General features: G+C 42.8%; 1 protein-coding gene and 1 long non-coding RNA gene across 3 annotated transcripts in view; one reads left to right on the forward strand and one right to left on the reverse strand.

Moving 5' to 3' along the window:
* Positions 1-2,230: 2,230 nt before the first annotated feature.
* Positions 2,231-22,125, reverse strand: part of LOC138747008 (uncharacterized) — a 21,046-nt gene continuing 1,151 nt past the window's right edge. Inside the window, exons 2-5 of the long non-coding RNA XR_011347231.1 lie at positions 18,602-18,699; positions 12,209-12,251; positions 4,541-4,757; positions 2,231-3,230 (exon numbers count right to left, since the gene is read on the reverse strand). This is a non-coding gene — a long non-coding RNA (uncharacterized lncRNA). The remainder of the gene's footprint in view (positions 3,231-4,540; positions 4,758-12,208; positions 12,252-18,601; positions 18,700-22,125) is intronic.
* Positions 21,157-22,125, forward strand: part of LOC138747006 (apolipophorins-like) — a 119,476-nt gene continuing 118,507 nt past the window's right edge. For both annotated transcript variants that reach the window (XM_069905832.1, XM_069905834.1), the window contains exon 1: positions 21,157-21,260. In XM_069905832.1, coding sequence (XP_069761933.1) covers positions 21,207-21,260 — 54 coding nt within the window. In that variant the 5' untranslated portion in view covers positions 21,157-21,206. The remainder of the gene's footprint in view (positions 21,261-22,125) is intronic.

Below are 22,125 nucleotides of genomic sequence, written 5' to 3' on the forward strand. Positions count from 1 at the left end.
CGTGAAACATTCATATTCCACAGATGTTACCTCACCTGCTAAGAGTCTTTGTTCTGCAGCATCGAACCAGTCCTTCAGCCCAATTTATCATGTTTGTGTTCAGTCCATATCTCACTAAGGCTTTCCTATCCATGTACACGTCTTTTGAGTAATATAAATGTCCTCACTTCTCCTAACCAGAACATGGGAGTATGCAAAAATCAGTCTAGCAATAAGGGTTCTGACTTTCCAGATGGAGATGAAAAGTCGTGTCTTTATCCAGAGGTGGTGAATCTTTGGAACTCTCCATGGAAGGGTGCTGTTAAGGCTCAGTTCCTTAAGTATTTTTGAGGGAGACATCAGTGGAGTTTTAGATGCAAAAGGTGGATCAAGGGATGTAGCCAGTGCCATAAATAAAAATAGTCTATTATTTCAGGAAATGCGGGGATAAATAATAGTTTGAATGCAGTCCCTGACTCAGGTTCTGTGCTCTTTGAAGAGGAAATACTGTATCATTTGTGCTTGAAGGAACAGCAAGCCTGTTAATGAATAAAAGCTGTGTAATAAGGAAGCTGTATTGTGTGCATTCCAATGCATTTCACAATGTATTGTAATGTGTGGTGTGATAAGGCTGTTCCCTTATTCTCTTCTGTTTCTTGTTTGCCCTCAACAATTTTCTGTTTGTCTTGTTCGTGACTGTTTTTGGCAAAGTGGAGACAGTTGACAGGTTTAAGTTCTGAGTTGTAAGCCGCTCCCATGACTGGTCCTGGACCACTCATGTCAATATAATAGACAAGGAGGTGCACCAGCGCCTTTACCTCCTCAGAAGCCTGAAGAAACGTGGCAGGTCACCTGCGTCTCTTTACAACTTGGACGGGTGCACCACTGAAAGTATCCTATCGGGGTGCATTGCTCTGTGGAATGGGAATTGCTCTGCCCAAGCCCACAAGAAATGCAAAGAGTTGTGAACACAGCTTAGGCCATCACACACATCCCCCTCCTTTCCATCAACTCTATCTACTGTATAATAAGCGTGAAATATTCGGTACCGTGTAAAAGTCAACCCGCAATATTAGACCCCAAAATCTGGTATTTTCCATATATTTTTTGTGTGTAAACGTCGACCACCCCCGCCCCCCATTTTTGGCCCCAGCTGCCCACCCATCCAAGCTCCCGATACCCCAACCGCAGACTTTTGCCTAGGCCCTGCCTGCAAACCCATCTGCTCCCAATGCCTTGACTGCAGATTCCGCGCCTGGGCCCCGGCTGCCCGCCTGCCCCTACGAGCTCCCAATGCCCAATCGTGGACTTACCACCCAGTCTCAGTCACCCAAGCGTCTCGACGCCCTGACCGCGGCCTTACCACCTAGTTCCAGCCACCTGCCCACCCATCCGATTTCCTGATACCTCGAATGACTCGGGTACTTAATGCAGTTAAAATCTGTATGCATGTAATAGTCGGCCCACTAAATTCTACCCTCAAATTCTTAGAATTTGACTAGTATGCGCGTTTATATATTATTACTCCATTTTAATGACTCATCCCACCCTAGCCATAATCTCTTTATCCCCTTCCCATCAAGATGAAGATTCACAAGTTTGAGATCATAAACAATCTGATTCAAGGATACTTTCTGGGATGATTAGAATCCTGAATGAACTTCAAAACTGTAAAATTCTGGTGTCTTTGCATTCCAATTGATCTGTAGCTCGGTACTTTGAGATGTCTACTGGTCTGAACACAGAACAAAACAGAACAGTACAGCACAGTAATTCATTCGTCTGTGCTGAACATGATGTAAAATTAAATGAAAATTCTGCTGCTTACACATCTAGACATCCCTCCATTACCTTCATATTCATTTGTCAATCTACAAGCCTCTTAAAATGCTACTGTTGTATCTGTTTCCACCACCTGTTCCAGGCATTGTGCAAAATATTTCCCCCTTCTCACCTTAAATGCTTGTCCTCTTGTGTGTGACGCTTTTACCCTGGGGAAAAAATTCTGTCCATCCTATCAATGCTCTCATGATTTTATACACCCCTATTAGGTCTCCCCTCAGCCTCTTGTGCTCCAGAGAAAACAACTTCAGTTTGTCCAATCTCTCCTCCTAACTCAGCCTCTCGGAACCCTCTCCAAAGACTCCACATCTTTCCTGTCATGGATGAACAGAATTGCTAATGGTATTCCAAGTATTGCTGAACCATAGCTCGCAAAACAACCTCAATCAGAATCGAATTTTTAGTCATGAACAAATCACGAAATTCATTATTTTTTGGCGGCAACGTCACAGTGCACAGTTCAAATAAACGACCTTCCAAAAAATAAATAAGAATACTTCACAAAAAAGTCAAAGGCTGGGTCTTTGGTTCATTGATCAGTCTGGAATCTGATGGCAGCGGGAACGAAGCTGTCCCTGTGCTGCTGGGTGCTCGTCTTTAGGCTCCTGTACCTTTTTCCCCGATGGTAGCAGAGTGAAGAGGGCTCGGCCTGGGTGGTGGGGGTCCTTGGCTGCTTTCTTAACACACTGCTTCTTGTAGTGAAGTCTGGTGCCCATGATATCACAGGCCAAGTTAACAACCCTCTGGAGTTTTTCCTTGACCTGAGCATTGGCAAGTGATGCAACCCGCCAGAATGCTCTCCATAGTTCACCTGTAGAAATTACTGAAGAAAATCTGCAGGTGCCGGGGTTGTGCAATAATTATTCTGTTCATCTTCTATCATTGCAGTTTCAATACGTGATAATAAACTTGAACAATCAAGAGCTTAATTGTTTTTCAGAGAAAATGTCACTGCAGTCTTCTTCAGCATAAACTGCATAAAACTCTGAATTGGATGACTTTGGTGACTTCTATTCCAGCTCACACTCGGTCCTCAGACCAGTTTGAACTAGTCTTAGGCCAGGATAAATTGTATTGAGAGAAAGGCCTTCCCTTTGGCAAATGGCTCAACGGATCCTCTTTTCACTGTCAGGTCTCGCTGTCAGAAGATGCCGGAGATCTGGTCTGTAGAAGGTGAGGTTCGTGGCAAGAATTAGGTAGGGTTCAACAGAAGCTGGGGAGTCTCACTCCCTCTCATTAGTGGACAAGAGCTTGGTGATCTGGTGTGATGTACTGACCGCAGAGAGCCTGGTGATTCAGGTACCAGCAGCTGTGAGGCCACCTGAATGCAAACACACTGATCAGCAAGCAGAGGAGATAGTGATGGGTACAAGGGCCGTCAGTGTCTTGATCAGTAAAGAGTAGTTCGTCTGTCGAAAAGAACAATCATTTCCTTTATAAGAGTGACGGCACTTGTGAACAGAATGCTTGTCTCTATGGATGGAGAGAATATACCCATGAGCAGTAAAAACACAAAGCTGGAGAAACTCAGCAGGTCAAACAATTCACAACCTACATTTCAGGCTTGGGCCTTTCATTAAGGTATGGGAAAATGTTGGCAGGCATCTGAATTAAAAAGGTAAGGGGGAGGAGCATGGTCGCAAAGGCAAGAGGTAATAGGTGGAGAAGGGAGGGAGGGCACAGCAGTGTGCAAGCGGAGGAGGGAAGGGGTGGAAAGCTGAGGGAAGGAAGATGGGGAAGGGAAGGGAGGGGGAAAGGAAGAGCAGGTTAGCAGAGACCAGAAAAGTCAATGTTAATGCCATCCTGCTGGAGAGTGCCCAGATGAAAATCAAGTGCTGTTCCTCCAATTTACAGGTGGTCTTGGTGGAATAGTACATGAGGCAATGGATAGACATGTGAGTATGGGAGTGGGATGCAGATATGAAATGGTTGGACACTGGGAGATCCCTGTCTCTGCTGCAGACAGAGTGGACGTGTTCAGTGATGCAATCTCCCAGTCTGCACCCAGTCTTTCCAATGTAGAGAAGGCCACAAAGGGAGCACTGGATGCAGTAAATCAATCCTGCGGATACACAAATGGAGTGTTGCTTAACTTGAAAGGCTTGTTTGAGGCCCCATACTCTGGAGAGGGTGGAGGTGTGGATGCAAGTGTGGGGCACCTTCTATGACCACAGGGGAAGGTGCTGGGAGAGGATTGGTAGGGAGGGATGAGTGCACAAAGGAGTCACGGAGGAAGCAGTCACTATGGAATGCAGAGAGGGAAGGTGAGGGGAAGATTGTGTCTGCCAGTGGGCTCCTGCTGTAAGTGCCGGAAATTCCAGAGGAAATATATTGGATGCGGAGACTGGTGGGGTGATAGGTAAGAATAAGGGGAATCACGTGTTTGTTGTCCCTGGGGGCAGAGGAGCAGGAAATGGAGGAGAGACGGGTGAGGGCTGAGTTGATGGTAGTGGAGGAGGGGAAGCCACGTTTGTGGAAGAAAGTGGGCATTTGGAAAGATCTGGACCGGAAGACCACATCTTGGGAACAGATGTGGCAGAGACGGAGAAATATGGAGAAGGGAATAGAATCCTTGTAGGTGACAGGCCATGAGGAAGTGTAGTCGAGGTAGATGTGGCAGTTGGTGCCAGTGGAAAGTTTGTCTCCCGTATTGAAACAGAGAGATCTAGAAAGTGGAGAGTGTGGTCACACAGGAGAGAGATACAAATGAGCTACTCACTGTTCTCCAGGAGTAGAGGGATGGTGCACAAAAGCAATTGGCTGTTGTCTCCGAGAGGTGGGATGCTATTTGTGGCTACTTGGTTTTCCTACAGGAGCTGGAGACTGCTGTGGTCGTGATCTCAATGGATCAACCACGGCACTCCACATGGTACTGAATGTTCACTCCTCTTTAGCGTCTTGGTTGAGGAATCTATATTTTTTTGAGCCGCCTTCTCCTGAAATATGAATACAGCTCTTTGTTAAAATAGTAACGGCTCCTAGAACGCTTCCACCAGCGTTGTCTCCGCTCCATCCTCAACATCCATTGGAGCGCTTACACCCCTAACGTCGAAGTACTCGAGATGGCAGAGGTCGACAGCATCGAGTCCATGCTGCTGAAGATCCAGCTGCACTGGATGGGTCACGTCTCCAGAATGGAGGACCATCGCCTTCCCAAGATCGTGTTATATGGCGAGCTCTCCACTGGCCACCGTGACAGAGGTGCACCAAAGAAAAGGTACAAGGACTGCCTAAAGAAATCTCTTGGTGCCTGCCACATTGACCACCGCCAGTGGGCTGATAACGCCTCAAACTGTGCATCTTGGCGCCTCACAGTTTGGCGGGCAGCAACTTCCTTTGAAGAAGACCGCAGAGCCCACCTCACTGACAAAAGGCAAAGAAGGAAAAACCCAACACCCAACCCCAACCAACCAATTTTCCCCTGCAACCGCTGCAATCGTGTCTGCCTGTCCCGCATTGGACTTGTCAGCCACAAACGAGCCTGCAGCTGACGTGGACTTTTTTACCCCCTCCATAAATCTTCATCCGCGAAGCCAAGCCAAAGAAAGAATGGAGATTAAGGGTGGCACAGAGGCGGTTAGCGCAACACCTTTATAGTGCCAGCAATCGGAACCAAGGTTCAAATCCCACACTCTCTGTAAGGAGTCTGTACTGTTACAGAGTCCAGAGGACCCCAAAAACCAGCAGCAATGGATATTCACCACAACACGGGGTCACTTAAACAAAAGTAGTTTTTAATTATATTTGAACAAGAAAGCAGAATTAAACTTTAACTTATTACTTAACCTACCTAACCTACTTAAATCCCCCTCTAATACTAAGCGCAGGCATGTGTAATGTATATTTAAGATTAGAAAAGTTCTTTGGATCACAGTCCATTCTCACTGGTTGCAGGCAATTCTTGTACTGTGCACAGAAGTTAGCATTAACAAAGTTCACTGTTATTTGCTTAACAGGCAAATGGTTACGACTCAGGAGGGTTCTTGCTGGTTTTCAGAGAGAGATTCCTTTTCCAGGACATCCATAACTGATTCCTTCTCAATCAGTCTTGCTGACAAAACTTACCCCCCTTCAGTGTTGTCTAGTTGATCCTCTCTTTCAGGTCACCTTTCACACTGCTGGTCTTCTCCTTTGACCAGACAGTCTTCCAAAGTTTGCCAGTTTGTCCCTCTGGAATGGATTTCTGTCTCTCTCTCTCTCTCTCCTCTCTGTTTGACACCTTCCCTCTCTGAGAGCAAAACTCTTCTCCTCTCCCTGCAAAGCTCCCAGGCAAGCTGCTGTCGATACTTTGTTGCCTCCAGCAAAAAGCATTCTGAAAAAGTCCTGCAAATATTCTGTTTTAAAATATGTGTGTGCAAGTTGCTCTAACAATTCCTTCCAAACCACCTCTAAATACTCTGTCACAGTACGATCTCCTCGTGTCTGTGTGGGTTTTCTCCAGGGGCTCTAGTTTCCTCCAATCATTCAAAACATACCAGAGGTTGTAGGTTAATTGGGTGGCATGAACACATGGGTCGAAATGACCTGTAATCGTGCTGTGTCTAAATTTTTAAAAATAAATTGAATTTAAATTTACTCCTTTTTGTCCACTGGCCTTCCTATCAGGATATACTGCTCAAGAAATGAATGAACTACCATGTTATGGCCAACAATAGCTTGTCACAATGGTATCTTAAAATCTATCCATCCTACTTATAAAACCAACCAAGTGTCATACTCACCACTTGCAACAATTTCAATATTGCACTTTGTTACAGAAATACGTTGTATGTTTTCTATTTTCAGTCAGCACTTGAAACAACATGGTGCATTTGCTAATTAAATGAAAATTTGGTGTTTGTTTTCATTACTTCTAAATGTCACGTTTTCTTCTTGCAACAGTTCCTCTATAATCCTAAATGAATAACATTCCTAACAAGTAAAATCAGCATAAGTTGTAGCAATGGAAAGTGGTAACCTAGAGTTAGGCTGTTACTCTAAGGCCTGGTTATTGAGTGACTATAGTATTGATTGGAATGGCGATACGACCACTACACTGGTCGCACTCCTACCAGCCGACTGCAGGGGGCAACCACTGTACCTGCAGGTAGGCAACCTGGGAGGCTGGCCCCTCCTGCCTGCTGTCAATCGTCAGTCCGTATAAAGACTCAAGCCGGTCCCTTTGGGAGCAGTTAGACACATGGAGGCAGGAGCGTACTGACACATGGCATGTACACATTTAAGCGAATTAAAGCCTGTTGTACTGTGTGTGGACTTTGCATCGGAATTATTCATGCAGCCGTGCTCACATTTGGTATGCACGGAGCCACCAAATTAAGTGTCAAATGTAAATGGTTTCTAACGATATACGGAATCTGCTGTCCTTACTTAGCACAGTCTATGTCTGACTCTAAGACCAATCCTTATCTGAAAGGGATGATCAGGGTAGGACACTAATTGCTAATGTCCTCAACTAAACTATGCAAAAACTGAGCAAAGTATTAAGAGATCTGCTAATATGAACGAACATAGAGATAGCGCATAGTACAGGCCCTTTCAGCTCACTAGCCCGTGCCACCCAAATACCCCATTTAACCTACAAACCCCATATGTTTTTGGAGGGTGGAAGGGAATGGGACCATCCAGGGAAACCCCACACAGTCACAGGGAGAACGTACAAACTCCTTACAGACAGACTGATTTGAACCCCAGTCATTGGAGCTGTCATAGCATTGCAGAAACCACTTTGTTAATAATGCCACCCATTTCATTCTTATACATTCTAATGAATAAGAGAAGGAGGGAGGGAATGGTAATAGGGAGTTGAGCAACCAATGAAAAAGGGACAATCAATGGTGTCTGCAATTGCAATGGAGACTGGAGGAGCCCTCCTGCTGCTCTCAAATCTCCATTCATTTGGGTTTATAACAATGGTTCTCAACCAATATCCACTCACATACCACTTTAAGTATTCCCTATGTGGTAGGTGCTCTGCGATTAGTAAGGGATTGCTTAAAGTGGTATGTGGGTGGAAAGAAAAAGTTTGGAAAACACTGATTTAATCATACCTAATTGACTCATAATGTGCACAGTTTCATCTTCTTTGGCTTGGCTTCGCGGACGAAGATTTATGGAGGGGGTAAAAAGTCCACGTCAGCTGCAGGCTCGTTTGTGGCTGACCAGTCCGATGCGGGACAGGCAGACACGATTGCAGCGGTTGCAAGGGAAAATTGGTTGGTTGGGGTTGGGTGTTGGGTTTTTCCTCCTTTGCCTTTTGTCAGTGAGGTGGGCTCTGCGGTCTTCTTCAAAGGAGGCTGCTGCCCGCCAAACTGTGAGGCGCCAAGATGCACGGTTTGAGGCGTTATCAGCCCACTGGCGGTGGTCAATGTGGCAGGCACCAAGAGATTTCTTTAGGCAGTCCTTGTACCTTTTCTTTGGTGCACCTCTGTCACGGTGGCCAGTGGAGAGCTCGCCATATAATACGATCTTGGGAAGGCGATGGTCCTCCATTCTGGAGACGTGACCCATCCAGCGCAGCTGGATCTTCAGCAGCGTGGACTCGATGCTGTCGACCTCTGCCATCTCGAGTACCTCGACGTTAGGGGTGTGAGCGCTCCAATGGATGTTGAGGATGGAGCAGAGACAACGCTGGTGGAAGCGTTCTAGGAGCCGTAGGTGGTGCCGGTAGAGGACCCATGATTCGGAGCCGAACAGGAGTGTGGGTATGACAGTTTCATAACTCCAAAGGAAATGGGCCAAAGATCATTTTTCTCAACAAAATATTTCAGTAACAATTGGGTTCTCAACCTTCCCTTCCCACTCACATACAACCTTAAGCAATCCCTTAAGGCGATGTTAATGCCATAATGCTGTATATTTGGAGAGTGCCCAGATGGAATATTAGGTTTAGTTCCTATACTTTACAGTTAATGTAGCGGTTAGCGCTACATTGCTACAGCGCTTGCAATTGTGACTGGAGTTTGAATTCTGCACTGTCTGTGAGGAGCTTGTATGTTCTCCCTATATCTGTGTGGGTTTCTCTGGGGGCTCCAGTTTCCTCCCACCATTCAAATCATACTGGGGGTTGTAGGTTAATTGGGTGTAATTGGGTGGCGTAGGCTCATGTGCCGAAATGGCCTATCACTGGCTCAAATTTATTATTTTTATTAAATGTACCGGTAACCTCAGTTTGGCAGTGTTTAAGGCCATGTCGGTGTGGCAATGGTGTCTGGAATTAAAATGGTTGGCCACTGGGAGGTCTTGTTATTGCAGTGGACTGAGCGAAAGTGCTCAATGAAATTGACTCCTACTTTGCTTCCAGCCTCTCAGTGTGGCGCCTGTTTTACTCCTGCAAAATAGCAACAGTAAAAAATTATTTCTGATGTCGAATGTTGATAGAACCATGCTGCCACCTGTTGTTTAAGTCTGAATGCGGAAAAGGAATTCATTGAAACTAAGGAAAACTGATTGGATCACAAGGCTCTGTTATCAAAGTTACAAAGGTTCTGGATTCTATAAGTTTTAAATCGCTACACATGAGTATCAGATAAATATGCTATATCATAATTTTAATAATTAGGTAGATATGAGTGTTTCTAATATTAAGGAATTTAAAATTCAAACTTATTGTCATCTGATTGTACATACAACCTGATGAAACAGTAAATGTCCAATCCATAGTGCACACACACACACACACACACACACAAAGTACGCCCTAGACACAAAGGACATATATTTATTTTATATATAAAATTATCCAATATATATATAGATATATAAAAAGTAGTTTTCGGGTTTCTCAGATTGTTCAACAGTCTCACCAACTGCGGGAAGAGCTATTTCCCAGCCTGGCAGTCCATATTTTTTATGTTACTGTACCTCTTCCTTGAAGGTGGTGTCTCAAAGTTACTGCGGGCTGGATGGTGAGGCTCCTCAATGATTCTCTGAGCCTTCTTTCAGCACTGCTCCATGTCGACATCATCAATTGAGAGGAGGGAGATCCCAATGATCTTCTCAACAGATTTAATCACCCTCCATACTGACCTTCAATCTGATGCTTTGAAGCTACTGTTACAGGTTATATTATAATTTATATTATATATAAATATGTCTTTAAAAGAGATAGATAGTGGGGGTTCAGTGTAGGTCACTTCACAGAATAACAAAACATATCTCATTCAGGCACCAGTGATTTTTGCAAAGACAATTGAACTGCTTTGGAAAGAATTTCCAAAGTAGGTGCAAGTGAAAATGTCGGGCTCAAGTGCTGATAAAGATCTTTCAAGGATTGGGTTTGGAGCCTTGGGAGAGGTTCTGGTTTTTACAAGCAGAGAGCAGAAAAACAGATAGGTGATTCCTCTTTTGGGAGAGGGAGACAGAAGTGAGTTCTGTAGTAGCTTTTGAGGCTGCAATGTGGCAAACTGGCAGGCTTGTTGAAACCCCATTTTGAAGATGGGTTGTAAATTCTGAGTTCAGCCTGTTGAAAACCCTTGTAGTCTTTACAAGAGGAAATGGCTGGCTAGAGTGTTTCTCCTGAAATAAGGGATACAAGAGGAACCCTGTGGTGACCTGGAAGAAGTTATCATTTAGAAAATCGATGATGGGGCAAGTTTCTTCAGCAAGACGCTGAAGTGGCTGATTGGAGGAAATCAGTTTGTGTGTGTGTGTGTGTGTCCAACAAGCAACAAATTGCTCTCTGAAACCAACAAGAATCTCCCTGAGTGGTAACCATTTACCATTAAGCACCAGAGCTTGTGGAAAATTCATAAATGTTAAATTCTGTGCACAGTATAAGAATTGCCTGATACCGGTGAACCTGGAGAAGTGAGAAGTGAATGATTGGACTGCGAATCAAAGAATTTTCCTGAACCTGTAAACATTACAAACACGTGCACTTAGAATTAGAAAGAGTTAAGTTAGGTTAAGTCAAGTTAATCGTAATAAGTTAAGGTTTGATCCTGTTTTTATGTTGAAAGAAAATTAAAAAATGACTTTTGTTTAAGTAACCATTTGTCTTGGTGTATTTCTATTGCTGCTGGGTTTTGGGGTCCTCTGGCCTCATAACACTACACTATGATGCAGCCAGCCAGGGCACTCACTAATCTGCTCCTTTAGAACATTGCTAGGATGGTGGCCAGTAGTCTTGCCTAGAATATGCAAGGTGGAGTTTCTTAATTTATAGGTGACACAGCTTGAAGTGTCCACATACTAAAAGAGAGTGGACTGGATGATTAGAAATTAGAACATCTGCCAAGATGGGTAGACAAATATCACACGAAATTCACTATAGAAAATTGTAAAGTGATGTATCTTAGTAATGAAAAATAAGCTTTTAAGTTCTATTGAATTACTAGTTTCAACCTTCTTTGATGGACTCTGCCTTTCAGGAATGGTTCAGATTAGGTATTAAACATTTTATGATTTATTTATTGATAATTGTTTTGCTACATTTGAGCAATTCTCTATCAAATTTAATTTACCAAATTCTCTCTTTTTTTTTTAGGTACTTGCAGATTAGGGGCTTTCTTCATTTCCAATTATCAAATCTTCCTCAAGCCCCTGTTATGAATTTGATAGAAACAATTTACAATCTACAACCATTTCAAAAAAGGTTAATATCTTTTGTATCTGATCCTTTGCTAAAAGCAAAGCAAACTTCATTGGATAAAATTAAAAAGATATGGGAGCAGGACCTCCATATTTCAATTCCTGAAGATTCTTGGAACTCTATTTTTAAATTGGTTAACATATCATCCCTATGTGCCCGTCACTCATTACAACAATACAGCTCATATGTCAAAAGTTAAATTAGCTCATATTTATCCTAATATTTGCTCTTATTGAGACAGATGCAGGAATGAGGTCGGTTCACTGATTCATATGTTCAGATCTTGTTCAACCCTTGCCAAATATTGGGAAGAGGTTTTCCGTACTTTAGCAATAATTATTAATGTAAACCTAACACCAGATCTTTTAATAGCCTTGTTTGGAATGGTTGAACAGAAGGTAGTGAAATTGTCTTCATCTCAATGTCATATTTGTCTCTCTTATTGCAAGACGTGTTATTTTGATCAGATGTCCCACCCACTCATAATCAATGGTTACGCGATTTGATGTCATATTTAACTTTGGAGAAAATATGACGTTCAGTAAGTGTTTTAAATTTAAATTTTTGAAATCTTTGGGGCTTTTTTTTAAATTATTTTCAGAACCTTTAATGTAAAGATAAGTAATCTCATGGATTTGCATTTCTTTTTGGCTTCATTAGTGTACTCTCTCTTTATATTAGCCATGCAACTTTGGGATGGTTTGGATTATACATTTTTTTTTCTCTTTTCTACTTAATCTATGAAAATTAATAGTGATACATAATGTAATGTTTTTCTGTTATAGTGAGTTTGCTTACCTTGATACAATTGTATCATTGTTCTCTTTTTCTGTATGTATTCCTAAATAAAAATCCAATAAAAAATATTGAAAGAGAAAAGAGGAAAGAAAAATAAGGAGAGACAAAACATACCAAATGTCACAGTTCAAAAAGGTCCAGAGAAACCTTGTGTGCATCTGAAAGTGATCGGGCATGCTGAAAGGCATGGAATTCAGAGATACATACACTGTGGCATGTAGAGCGTGTCAAAAGAACCAAAGAGATGTTGATCCAAACCAAGGCTTTTATTAACTAAAAGACTGGAGCATATCACAAGTAGGTCGACCAGTCCAGAATGACCTGGTCTGGCTAGGAGCAATCCTTTAAGACCTGCCAGTAGGTGTGGCTACACTCTCAGCCAATCACAGTCTTCCTACACTACAATCTGTACATATACACATTGGTGATAGAATCTGTACTATCACATGGCAGACTACCAAAGCAATGATTTGCATTTAGTCCTGGTTGGACCACTGCAGAGCCCTGCATTTAATTCTGGTCACTTCATTCAAGAGAAGGTGTAAAAGTCCTTGAAAGGGGATAGGAAAGATTCACTAAAAGGGTTCAAGGAATGGGGAATTTCAGATGTAAGGTTGGAAGTCATTCTTAGAGGAAAAAATATTGAGAGGACAGACTTGAAAGTATGCACAAGGTCATGACTGGTACAGACAAGAAAAGTAGAGGGAAGCTGTTTGCATTAGCAGATGGTTCAAGGATCAAGAGGCACAAATGTAAAAAATGTGAACATAAGATTCAAGGAGATTGGGATGCGAAGATAGCACTTTTATACAGAGGAAGTTTTGATGTAGAAGTCATTGTTTTTAGGGGGGGGGGGGTGCTGAAACATTCTGATTCAGCGTTTGAAGAGGGAATTGAATAGACAAGAGGAAATTAATTTGCAGTGTGACAGGGAAACAACAAGGCACTGGAGTGTTTCTTTTTTCCAAGGACTCATCTGGCTGAACTGGTTATGATCCTCTGAACTTGTGAAACTGAGTGGAAATTAGTAAGGAAGAGAAATGGAAGATAAAAAAGCTAATGATGGACGTCTAACTCAGACTGAAGCATCTAACAATGAGATGTGTAATTAAGAAAGACTTGCACATCCCCAAAATCCAAAGTGGTCATAGGTTGGAAAAAGGTTTTTCAACTCATTGAGTTCATACTAACTCTTTGAAAGGAAGTGAAACATGAATGTCTACAGACGTTGTGAATGATTGTAGTGAAATCACAGAAATGCTGGAGGAACTCGACAGGTCTCATAGGAGGTAAAGATAGATAGATAACTGATATTTCAGACCTGAGCTCTTCTTCAAGGAAGCCCAACTACTCCCACTTTTTCAACTCCCTGCAAACTCTTTCCTTACAGATGTTCACGCAGTTCTCTCTCGAATGCTACTGTTGAATCTATCTACATCAATCTGGATTTATTGAGTAAAAGAAAAATCAGTGAGCCATGATTTTGAATTTTATTTAAAAAGGAAAAGGTCATCAAGGTTGAAGACATTCCAGTTCAACCTGAGAGTGGATTGTGGCTATAAATGGATTATATTTCAACAGAAGGCAAATGTATACATTTTAAATATACTTTGGAATGAACAGAAAATCTGTTATTGACAAATGAACAAGGTTCACATTTGCCTGATTGAATTTAATTGTACTTTGCTTCATCTTTTTTCCCAAAACTAAACTTTACTCACAAAAAAAATTACATTCAAAGTTTCATATCCATATGTGATGGTTCAGGATACTATCACCAATGTATATATTTGTATATATTTACATATATTGGCAGATAATAAAGGGCTGCTCATAACCAGACCCAGGTCAGTCAGGACTGGTCGACCTCGATGTACTATGCTCCAGTCTTTTGCTTATAAAAGCCTTGGTTTGAGTCAACAAGTCTTTGAGTCATTCGACGCGCTACACCATACATTTCCACCAAAGTGCATTGTTACATTCATTCTCTATTTAGCTCCATTGCCACTGCTGTGGGGTCCTTGTAGTTGCTCCTCTCTCTGTTGTTTGAGGGACTTCATTTCTGGTTTCAGCTCCTCAATGTCCAGTCACAGAAGGACTCAAGACTGTGGTACCTCCCCACAAAGCCCTTGCGTGACTGTGCCAAACCTCAGTGCGTCTCTCAGTACATATTCCTGCAGCTTGGAATGTACCAGTCAGCACCATTCCCTCCCTGGCATCTCACGGTGCTGGACGACCAACAAATTTCAGGCAGACCAAAGGACGTCTTTCACTGAGTTGATCTTCCAGCAGCTCTGGATGCCTGTCTCTGTTTGCGTCCCCAGCAACAGCCCATAAATCAGAGAGTCCTCTGTTACACTGCTGCTAGGGATGAACCGTGACAAGGGCCCTTGCATCATTCTCCACACTCTCTGAGCAAATCTGCCTTCTGCAAAGAGGTGGGCGACTGTCTCCACTCCACCGCAGTCACCTTAGGGGTTAACATGTGTTGTGGGTGATATTCCTGATGTACAGGAAGGATCAGACCCAGAGGAACTCTCTCACCACCAGTCTTTGCTTTATTTGATAAGAACCAGATAGCCTTTTGCGCTACGAAGAGTGCAGCTGTCAGAATGGTTTGCAACCAGCTGTTTGTCTCCACCTTAACACCTGCCTACAAGCCAAGCTAAGATTGAACAGCTAAGGTGTAGATGTCGCACCTTTCCAAAGGCAGCTGAGCAGCCCAAGATTCTAACAATCTTGATAACTGTGCAACACCACCTAAATTAAAAACTGAGCTTTTCTTCATTACAGTCAAACAGGCACATGATTGGCCAATTGGTTTTTACTATGGAGAAAACAAAGAATTGCTGGAGGTGTGAAGGTTAAAACCTTGTGTTTTTGATTCTTAGTTAATTTTGTGTCTGTCTCTTTAAGAGAAGTATTGTTTGTAGTGTTACCAAAGTGACTATGATTTAATATGTCATAATATCCACCCACTTGCTCTTTCATTCTACAAGATGTGAAGGAAGCATGAGCATGAGAAATTTTTCTTTGAATTTTTGTATCTCTTTAAGTTTTTGTTTCACTTTAAGTTCTTGTATCTCTATATATCTTTGTATCTTTATACAGTAAATGCTTTGTTATTCACCATTATGAAAGTCTTGTTACGAAGTTAAGCCAAATGTTTATCTGAGGTAACAACGAATTAAAACTACATAAAGCAACAGACACAGAGTTTGATTTATTGGAGAAGAGATCTAAATTTGGGATATTACAGCTCATGCTTTGGAAGATGATACTTTGAAATTAGGTTGTATTAGAATAAGGAAAGTGTCATCTATAGGAGGAACTCACCATATCAGACACCATCGATGGGTAGAGATGGTCAGTCAACATTTTGGGCTGGGTCTGTATAGCAAGACTAGAAGGATGGGGGGAGGAATAATATGTAAATAAAGGTGGAAAGAAGCTGGAAGAGTTGTCCAGAGGTGATAAGACAGAAGATGTCAAAAGTACAGATACAGGTGGAGGGTGAGATCACTCAGAAAATGGGGAGGGGGGGGAGAAAATGTAGAGAGAGGGGAAAAAACAATAAGTTCAAGAGTAGGTAAAGATGAGATGAAAGCAGTAGAGCCAGTTGGGGGATTTGGAGGGGGTTATCTAAAATGAGAAAAATCAGTGTTAATGCTGTTAAGTTTAAAGCTGTCCAGGAGGAATATGGTGTGTTCCTCAAGTTAGCCTCATTTGCCTGAGTTTGGACCATATTCCTCTATATCTTTCCTGTCCATATACATTGTATTCATCACCACTTCCTCTGGTAGCTCATTCCATATGCCCACAATCTTCTGTGTGAAAAATATGCCCCTTAGGACCCTTTAAGCTTTCTCACTTTAAATCTATGCCCTTTAGTTTTAGATATCCCTATCCTGGAAAAAATCCTTGCCTTATCTATGAGTGTCATGAGTTTACAATCTTTTATAATGGGGCCTCCTACACTCCAGGGAGAAAAGTCCCAGCCTCTCCTTTAAATTGATGTACTTGTGTACCTTTGGCTCACCTTTTTCTCTTTTAATGATACTTTTCCCATAATTAGGTGACCAGACTACAATATTCCAAGTGTGTTCTCACCAACATCTTGTACAGTTGTCACATGTTCTTGTACTCAACACCAAAACTGATGAAGCGAAGTGTGCCAAATACCTTCATTTCTGCCCTATCTACTTGTGTGGCCACTTTGAAAGAACCACAAAGCTAAACCCCTTTGTTTTTCCTCTCTACAATACTCTCCAGGGCCCTTTCTTTGTAAACCCTTCACTGGTTTAACCTACCAAAATGCAACACCTCCCACTTGTCCAAATTAAATTCCATATGCCATTTCTTGGCCCACTTTCCCAGCACAATTGGATCACTAAACCAACAATTTTGGTGTCATCCATAAACTTACTAAGCATGCTAATTATATTGTTATTGATATATATGACAACCTTTTACTTCCAACCTCTGACTCTGTGATATTACTAATATAAATATTACTTTAGTATATATTTCATGATGAAATGTGTTTCATTTTGCAGTCTTTTACAATCATACAATCATTTACAATCCATAAATAAGCAATTCGAAATTTTGAGGTGTTTTTGCATTGCAGTGAAACACAATGTAGCTGGGACAGCCCCCAGAAAAATCCTGGCCTCATTATTTGATTAGCACCACGACAGTGGATGCAATCTTGCTGGACCTCCACTCTGCGTTAGATCATCTGAATCACAAGAGCACCAACATGAAGTTGCTTTTCATTGATTACAGCTCAGCGTTTAACACCATCAAACTAGCAAAACTAATCATCAAACTCAGGAATCTGGAACTCTGTTAGACCCTTTGAAACTGGATCTGCGATTTCCTGATTGGCAGATCCCAATCAGCGTGGATTAGACAACATCATCTCCTTCTCACTGACCATCAACCTAGGGCACCACAAGGCATGCTTTGTCCCCTGCTCTATTCCCTCTGCACTTATGATTGTGTAGCCAAGTGGCTCCAAAACAATCGATAATTTCACTGATGACACCATCGTTGTTAGCTGAATAATGGGTATCAATGAGTTGGAATACAGGTTGGAGATCAAGATTCTGGTTGTGTGATGCCAAAACAGCAATATTGCTCTCAAAGTCAGCAAGACCAAGGAGCTTACTGTGAACTTTAGGAAGGGGAAAAATGAGGGGCCACACACCTGACTCCATTGGCGAAATGGCAGTGGAGAGGTTTGGTATTTTCAAGTTCTTGGGAGTCCACATTTTGGAGGCCTCTCCTGAAGCCAGCATATTAAGGCAACTATGAAAAAGTCTAATAGATTTGGCCTGTTTTTAAATTCACTATTGAACTTCCACATGTATACCACAGAAAATATCTTGACTGGTTGTATCACAACCTGGTTTGGAAACTTGAAGTGCTCAAGAATGCCAAAAATCTCAGAAAGTGACATCCCTAGCCAAATCCATCATGCGCACTGATCTTCAATCCTTTGAAGACATCTATGTGAGTCACTGCCTCAATAAAATAGCCAACATTACAAAGTATAAAAATGGTGGCACTGTAACTGCCTGTAATGGCAGTGCTGCTGGTGGTATGAACCCGAGAGAGGCAGAGTGTGGAGACACAGTGCTGCTCTGAAGGGTTAAACCATCCAATCCTCATGTTGATGGTCCCTTACAGGTGTTGAAGAGCCTATTAGGGAAGCTAATGGGGTTTTTAAACTAAAATCCTGCATCTGTTCCCAAGATGGTGGTGTCTGTGCTTGAGAATTGGTCACAAGGGGTTGCAGATTTTGGGGAGCTGTGGATGGGTGCAGGTCTCCAGAAATGGGGAGAACAGCACCCGTTGAGAAGGAGAAGCAGAGGAGATGACCCTACAAGATGGTGACCACAACAACAGAGCAGTGAGGATCTCAGTGGCTTAGGAACCCACACAGGATGTGGGTGACACAGTCGGGAGACCCACAGTGGTCGCAGGCAGTTGAGACTGGCTCATAGGATCCCGGTATTGAAGCCAGGATTCGAGAGGGTGCTGAGGACTCATGAAAGTTCTTGGGTGCTGAAGGCTTCTGATTCTAATGGAGGTTTGGGTCTGGAGCTTGGATTGTCAATGGATTGAACAAGAATCTGTGAGGTTACAGAGGCTGCAGGAGCACTGGAGGTGAACCATGGACACTCAGTGATTCTGGACTCTTTTTTGCTTCTCTTCCTCTCGTACTGTGGGAAGCATTGGGTTGACATCAATGGTGACTCTTCGACTGCCTTACAGCAGACAGAAATCAATTTTGTGTAACATTGAATGATCTATATTATTACATGACTATAGAGGAATCTTGATCTAATTCTCATTACTCCAATCACAATCTTTTCTCACTCCTACCTTCAGATAGAAGATGCAGAAGTCTGAAGCACATTCAGATTCAGATTTCTTGTCAGAATACATACATGGCATCACATACAACCTTGAGATTCATTTTTCTGTAGGCAAAGCAGAATTACCACCGATTGGTTGTGCAAAAAACTGTTTACAGCATATACATGCAAACTAATAAGTAACTGTAAACAGGTAACAAATTAAACAAACTGACTGTGCAATACAGAGAGAGTTAAAAATAATCAATAAAGTGCACATGTACGAGTCCTTAAATGAGTACCTGATTGAGTTAGTTGCTGAGGATCTGATGGTAGAGGGTAGCAGCTGTTCCTGAACCTGATGGTGCCAGTCTTCCTGACAGCAGCAGCGTAAATAGAGCATGTGCTGGGAGGTGTGGATCCTTGATGATTGCTGCTGCTCTCCTACAGCAGTGTTTCCTGTAGGTGTTCTCAGTAGTGGGGAGGGTTTTGTGTGTGATGTCCTGGGCTGTGTCCACTACCTTTTGGATCAAGAATAATCTTTTTTCCAGCAGCCATCAGGTTCTCAAACCCGAACCATAATTACTCTGAGACCACCAAAAGATCTGCTTTCAACCATTTTTATTATCCATTTTTCTGCCTTGGAATGTAGTGATATTTAATGCAGATTATTGCAGTAGGTGGCTGCAGAGATAAAAATCTGTATATTGCACTTATCGGATCACAATAATATCTCATTATTGTAATCATCCATGAGGTGACTCTCAATCAACCCATCGTTAAAGATAAAGGGCAATGATTCCCATTATTTCAATGGAGCAGTTGTTAGTTTATATTTTTATAATGTTAAGGGCCCAGAGGACCCAAAGCCCAGCAGTAATAGAAATTCACCAAGACAAATGGCTAGTTAAACAAAAGCTACTTCTAATTTTCTTTCAGCATTAAAAACAGTATCAAACTTTAACTTATTACTATGAGCTTACCTAAATTAATCCCCTTCTAATTCTAATTGCACATGTATGTAAAGTAAGTCAGAAAAGTATTTGATTCACAGACCAATCTCACTTCTCACTCCTCCAAGTTCACCGGTATCAGGTAATTCTCAAACTGTGCACAGAATTTGAAATTATGAATTTTCGCCAAGCTCTGATGCTTAAAGGTTACCGCTCAGGAAGGTTCTTGTCAGTTTTCAGAGAGAGATTTGTTGCTCGTTGGACACCCACAAACTGATTCCCTCTGATCAGCCACTTCAATGTCTTGCTTTGTTCCATTAGGGTTTTCCAAATGATAACCTCTTCTTCTGCAGGTGACCACAGAGGTCCTTTTGTTTCCATTATTCAGGTGAAACATTCTAGCCAGCCATTTCCTCTTGGATAGACCACAAGGGTTTTCAACAGGCTGAACTCAGAACTCACATCCAGTCTTCAAAATGGGGTTTGAGCAAGCTGCCAGCAAAAGCCACTGCCGAAACCAGTTCTCTCTTAGAGAAAGCCTGTTTGTCTTCTCTCTCGCTGCTTGCAAAACCACGTGACCTTCTTAGAACAGCAAACTACAACCAGACAGATTGAGGCACTGGATCCAAACTTCAGAGCCCGATCATCTGTTGCTTTACTTCACAGCATGTCCAATTAACACCTACTTGTGAAGTATCCTGAGCTCCGGTTCTTCTATTTGCACCTCCTTATGAAAACCTTTAGCAAAGGTCTTTTTATTTGTCTTTACAAAGGGCCCTGGGCCCGCAGGGTCTGGTTTGAGCAAAGCTCTTGCATTTTAAATGAGATCGGATTGAAGTGTTTGTTACCTATACTAAACCCCCACCATCTATCTCCTTTAAAAACATATCTATATATATATATATCAAATATTAATATACCTGCCACAATATACTGATTTCGTTCAGATAGTTTCTACTAACATGTATTTTTTTTCCCCAAAAATTAAATGTTATTCGCAATAAATTCTATATACGAGACAAAAATCACAAGTGTTCAAGACTTTACATTCGTAGCTTCAATCCTATTGAGTATTCATTTACAAAACCTGCTCTCGTCAGTCATCTCATTTCGAGTAATGACAGGAAAACTGTCCAGAAACTTTTTTACATTGTGTCATGTACATTCCACGTTCAACCTTCCTACTCCGCACCATGCAGGCACTCTTGATTGGACACAAAATCAAGTCAGAACGCCTGAAAGGTTAGTGAAAACGCACGTTGCGCTCGCTAAGAATTTAAATGGGCTTAAATCGACTGGTAGATATTTTGTGCGAAGATATGAAATCAGTTTTTTGTCTGGGCAGGACTTTTGTTCTTGTCACATTGTCTGAACGTTTTCTTGCTCTTCGGCGAGTGTCAACCTTTTAACCAATCAAATTATTAGCCAACCTGCAGAGGCCCAGGATTGGCTGAACGATTTCTCGCTCTTCGGCGAGTGTCAACCTTTTACCCAATCAAATTATGAGCCAACCTGCAGCGGCCAGGATTGGGCTGAAAGTTTTCAGCTGTTCCCACTCCTCTCACGCGTGCTGGATACCGCCGGCTCAAGGCCTTGCCTTGGCTCGGAGAAGCAGCTTCTCCTGCCCGGGGCTGAGACCGTTTTAATGGTGCAGCGGACGAGCGGTCTCTCGTGACAAGAATGAAGAGGCTGCAGTCGGTTCTGTTTCTTTGCGCGGCTCTCAGCGCGTTCGCCAGTAAGTGCGCCCGTTTCTCTGTGGGGTTGACGTCGTTCGCGGAAAAGAAGCCGATTCTGTCCAGTTTCATTCGCTGCCAGTCCTAAAAATCTTTAATTATTCTCCAAACAAGTAGGGCTGGGGTTTATTTGGGGGTTGGGGGGGGAGAACAAATTTAATTTAGCCTCTGGATAAATGAAGTCATCCCACTGTGTTGCTCTCTGGAACTTTAGAGAATGGCGTGTCAACCAACGGGCGAACTGTGAGAGTGCGAGCACTGATTTGTTCCGTCGCATTTAAACCTGCGAGAGGAGGATTTTCGTGCATGGGAGATTTGCACGAAATAGTCGCCTGATGCAACGTAGAAATCATATCTCTGCAAAGGGGTTTTTTGTCAGATGCATGGTGTTCTGGTAACATTCGTAATTTAGGATTAAAATGCAGAATGTGAGAGAGAGAGAGAGAGTGGGGGGACAGAGAGAGAGGGGGGACAGAGAGAGAGAGGGGGACAGAGAGAGAGAGGGGGGACAGAGAGAGAGAGAGGGGGGACAGAGAGAGAGAGGGGGGGACAGAGAGAGAGAGGGGGGACAGAGAGAGAGAGGGGGGACAGAGAGAGAGAGGGGGGGACAGAGAGAGAGAGGTGGGGGACAGAGAGAGAGAGGGGGGACAGAGAGAGAGAGGGGGGACAGAGAGAGAGAGGGGGGGACAGAGAGAGAGAGGGGGGACAGAGAGAGAGAGGGGGGACAGAGAGAGAGAGGGGGGACAGAGAGAGAGAGGGGGGGACAGAGAGAGAGAGGGGGGACAGAGAGAGAGAGGGGGGACAGAGAGAGAGAGGGGGGACAGAAGAGAGAGAGGGGGGGACAGAGAGAGAGAGGGGGGACAGAA

The sequence above is a fragment of the Narcine bancroftii genome, chromosome 12 (assembly GCF_036971445.1).
Source record: "Narcine bancroftii isolate sNarBan1 chromosome 12, sNarBan1.hap1, whole genome shotgun sequence".
Lineage (NCBI taxonomy): Eukaryota > Metazoa > Chordata > Chondrichthyes > Torpediniformes > Narcinidae > Narcine > Narcine bancroftii.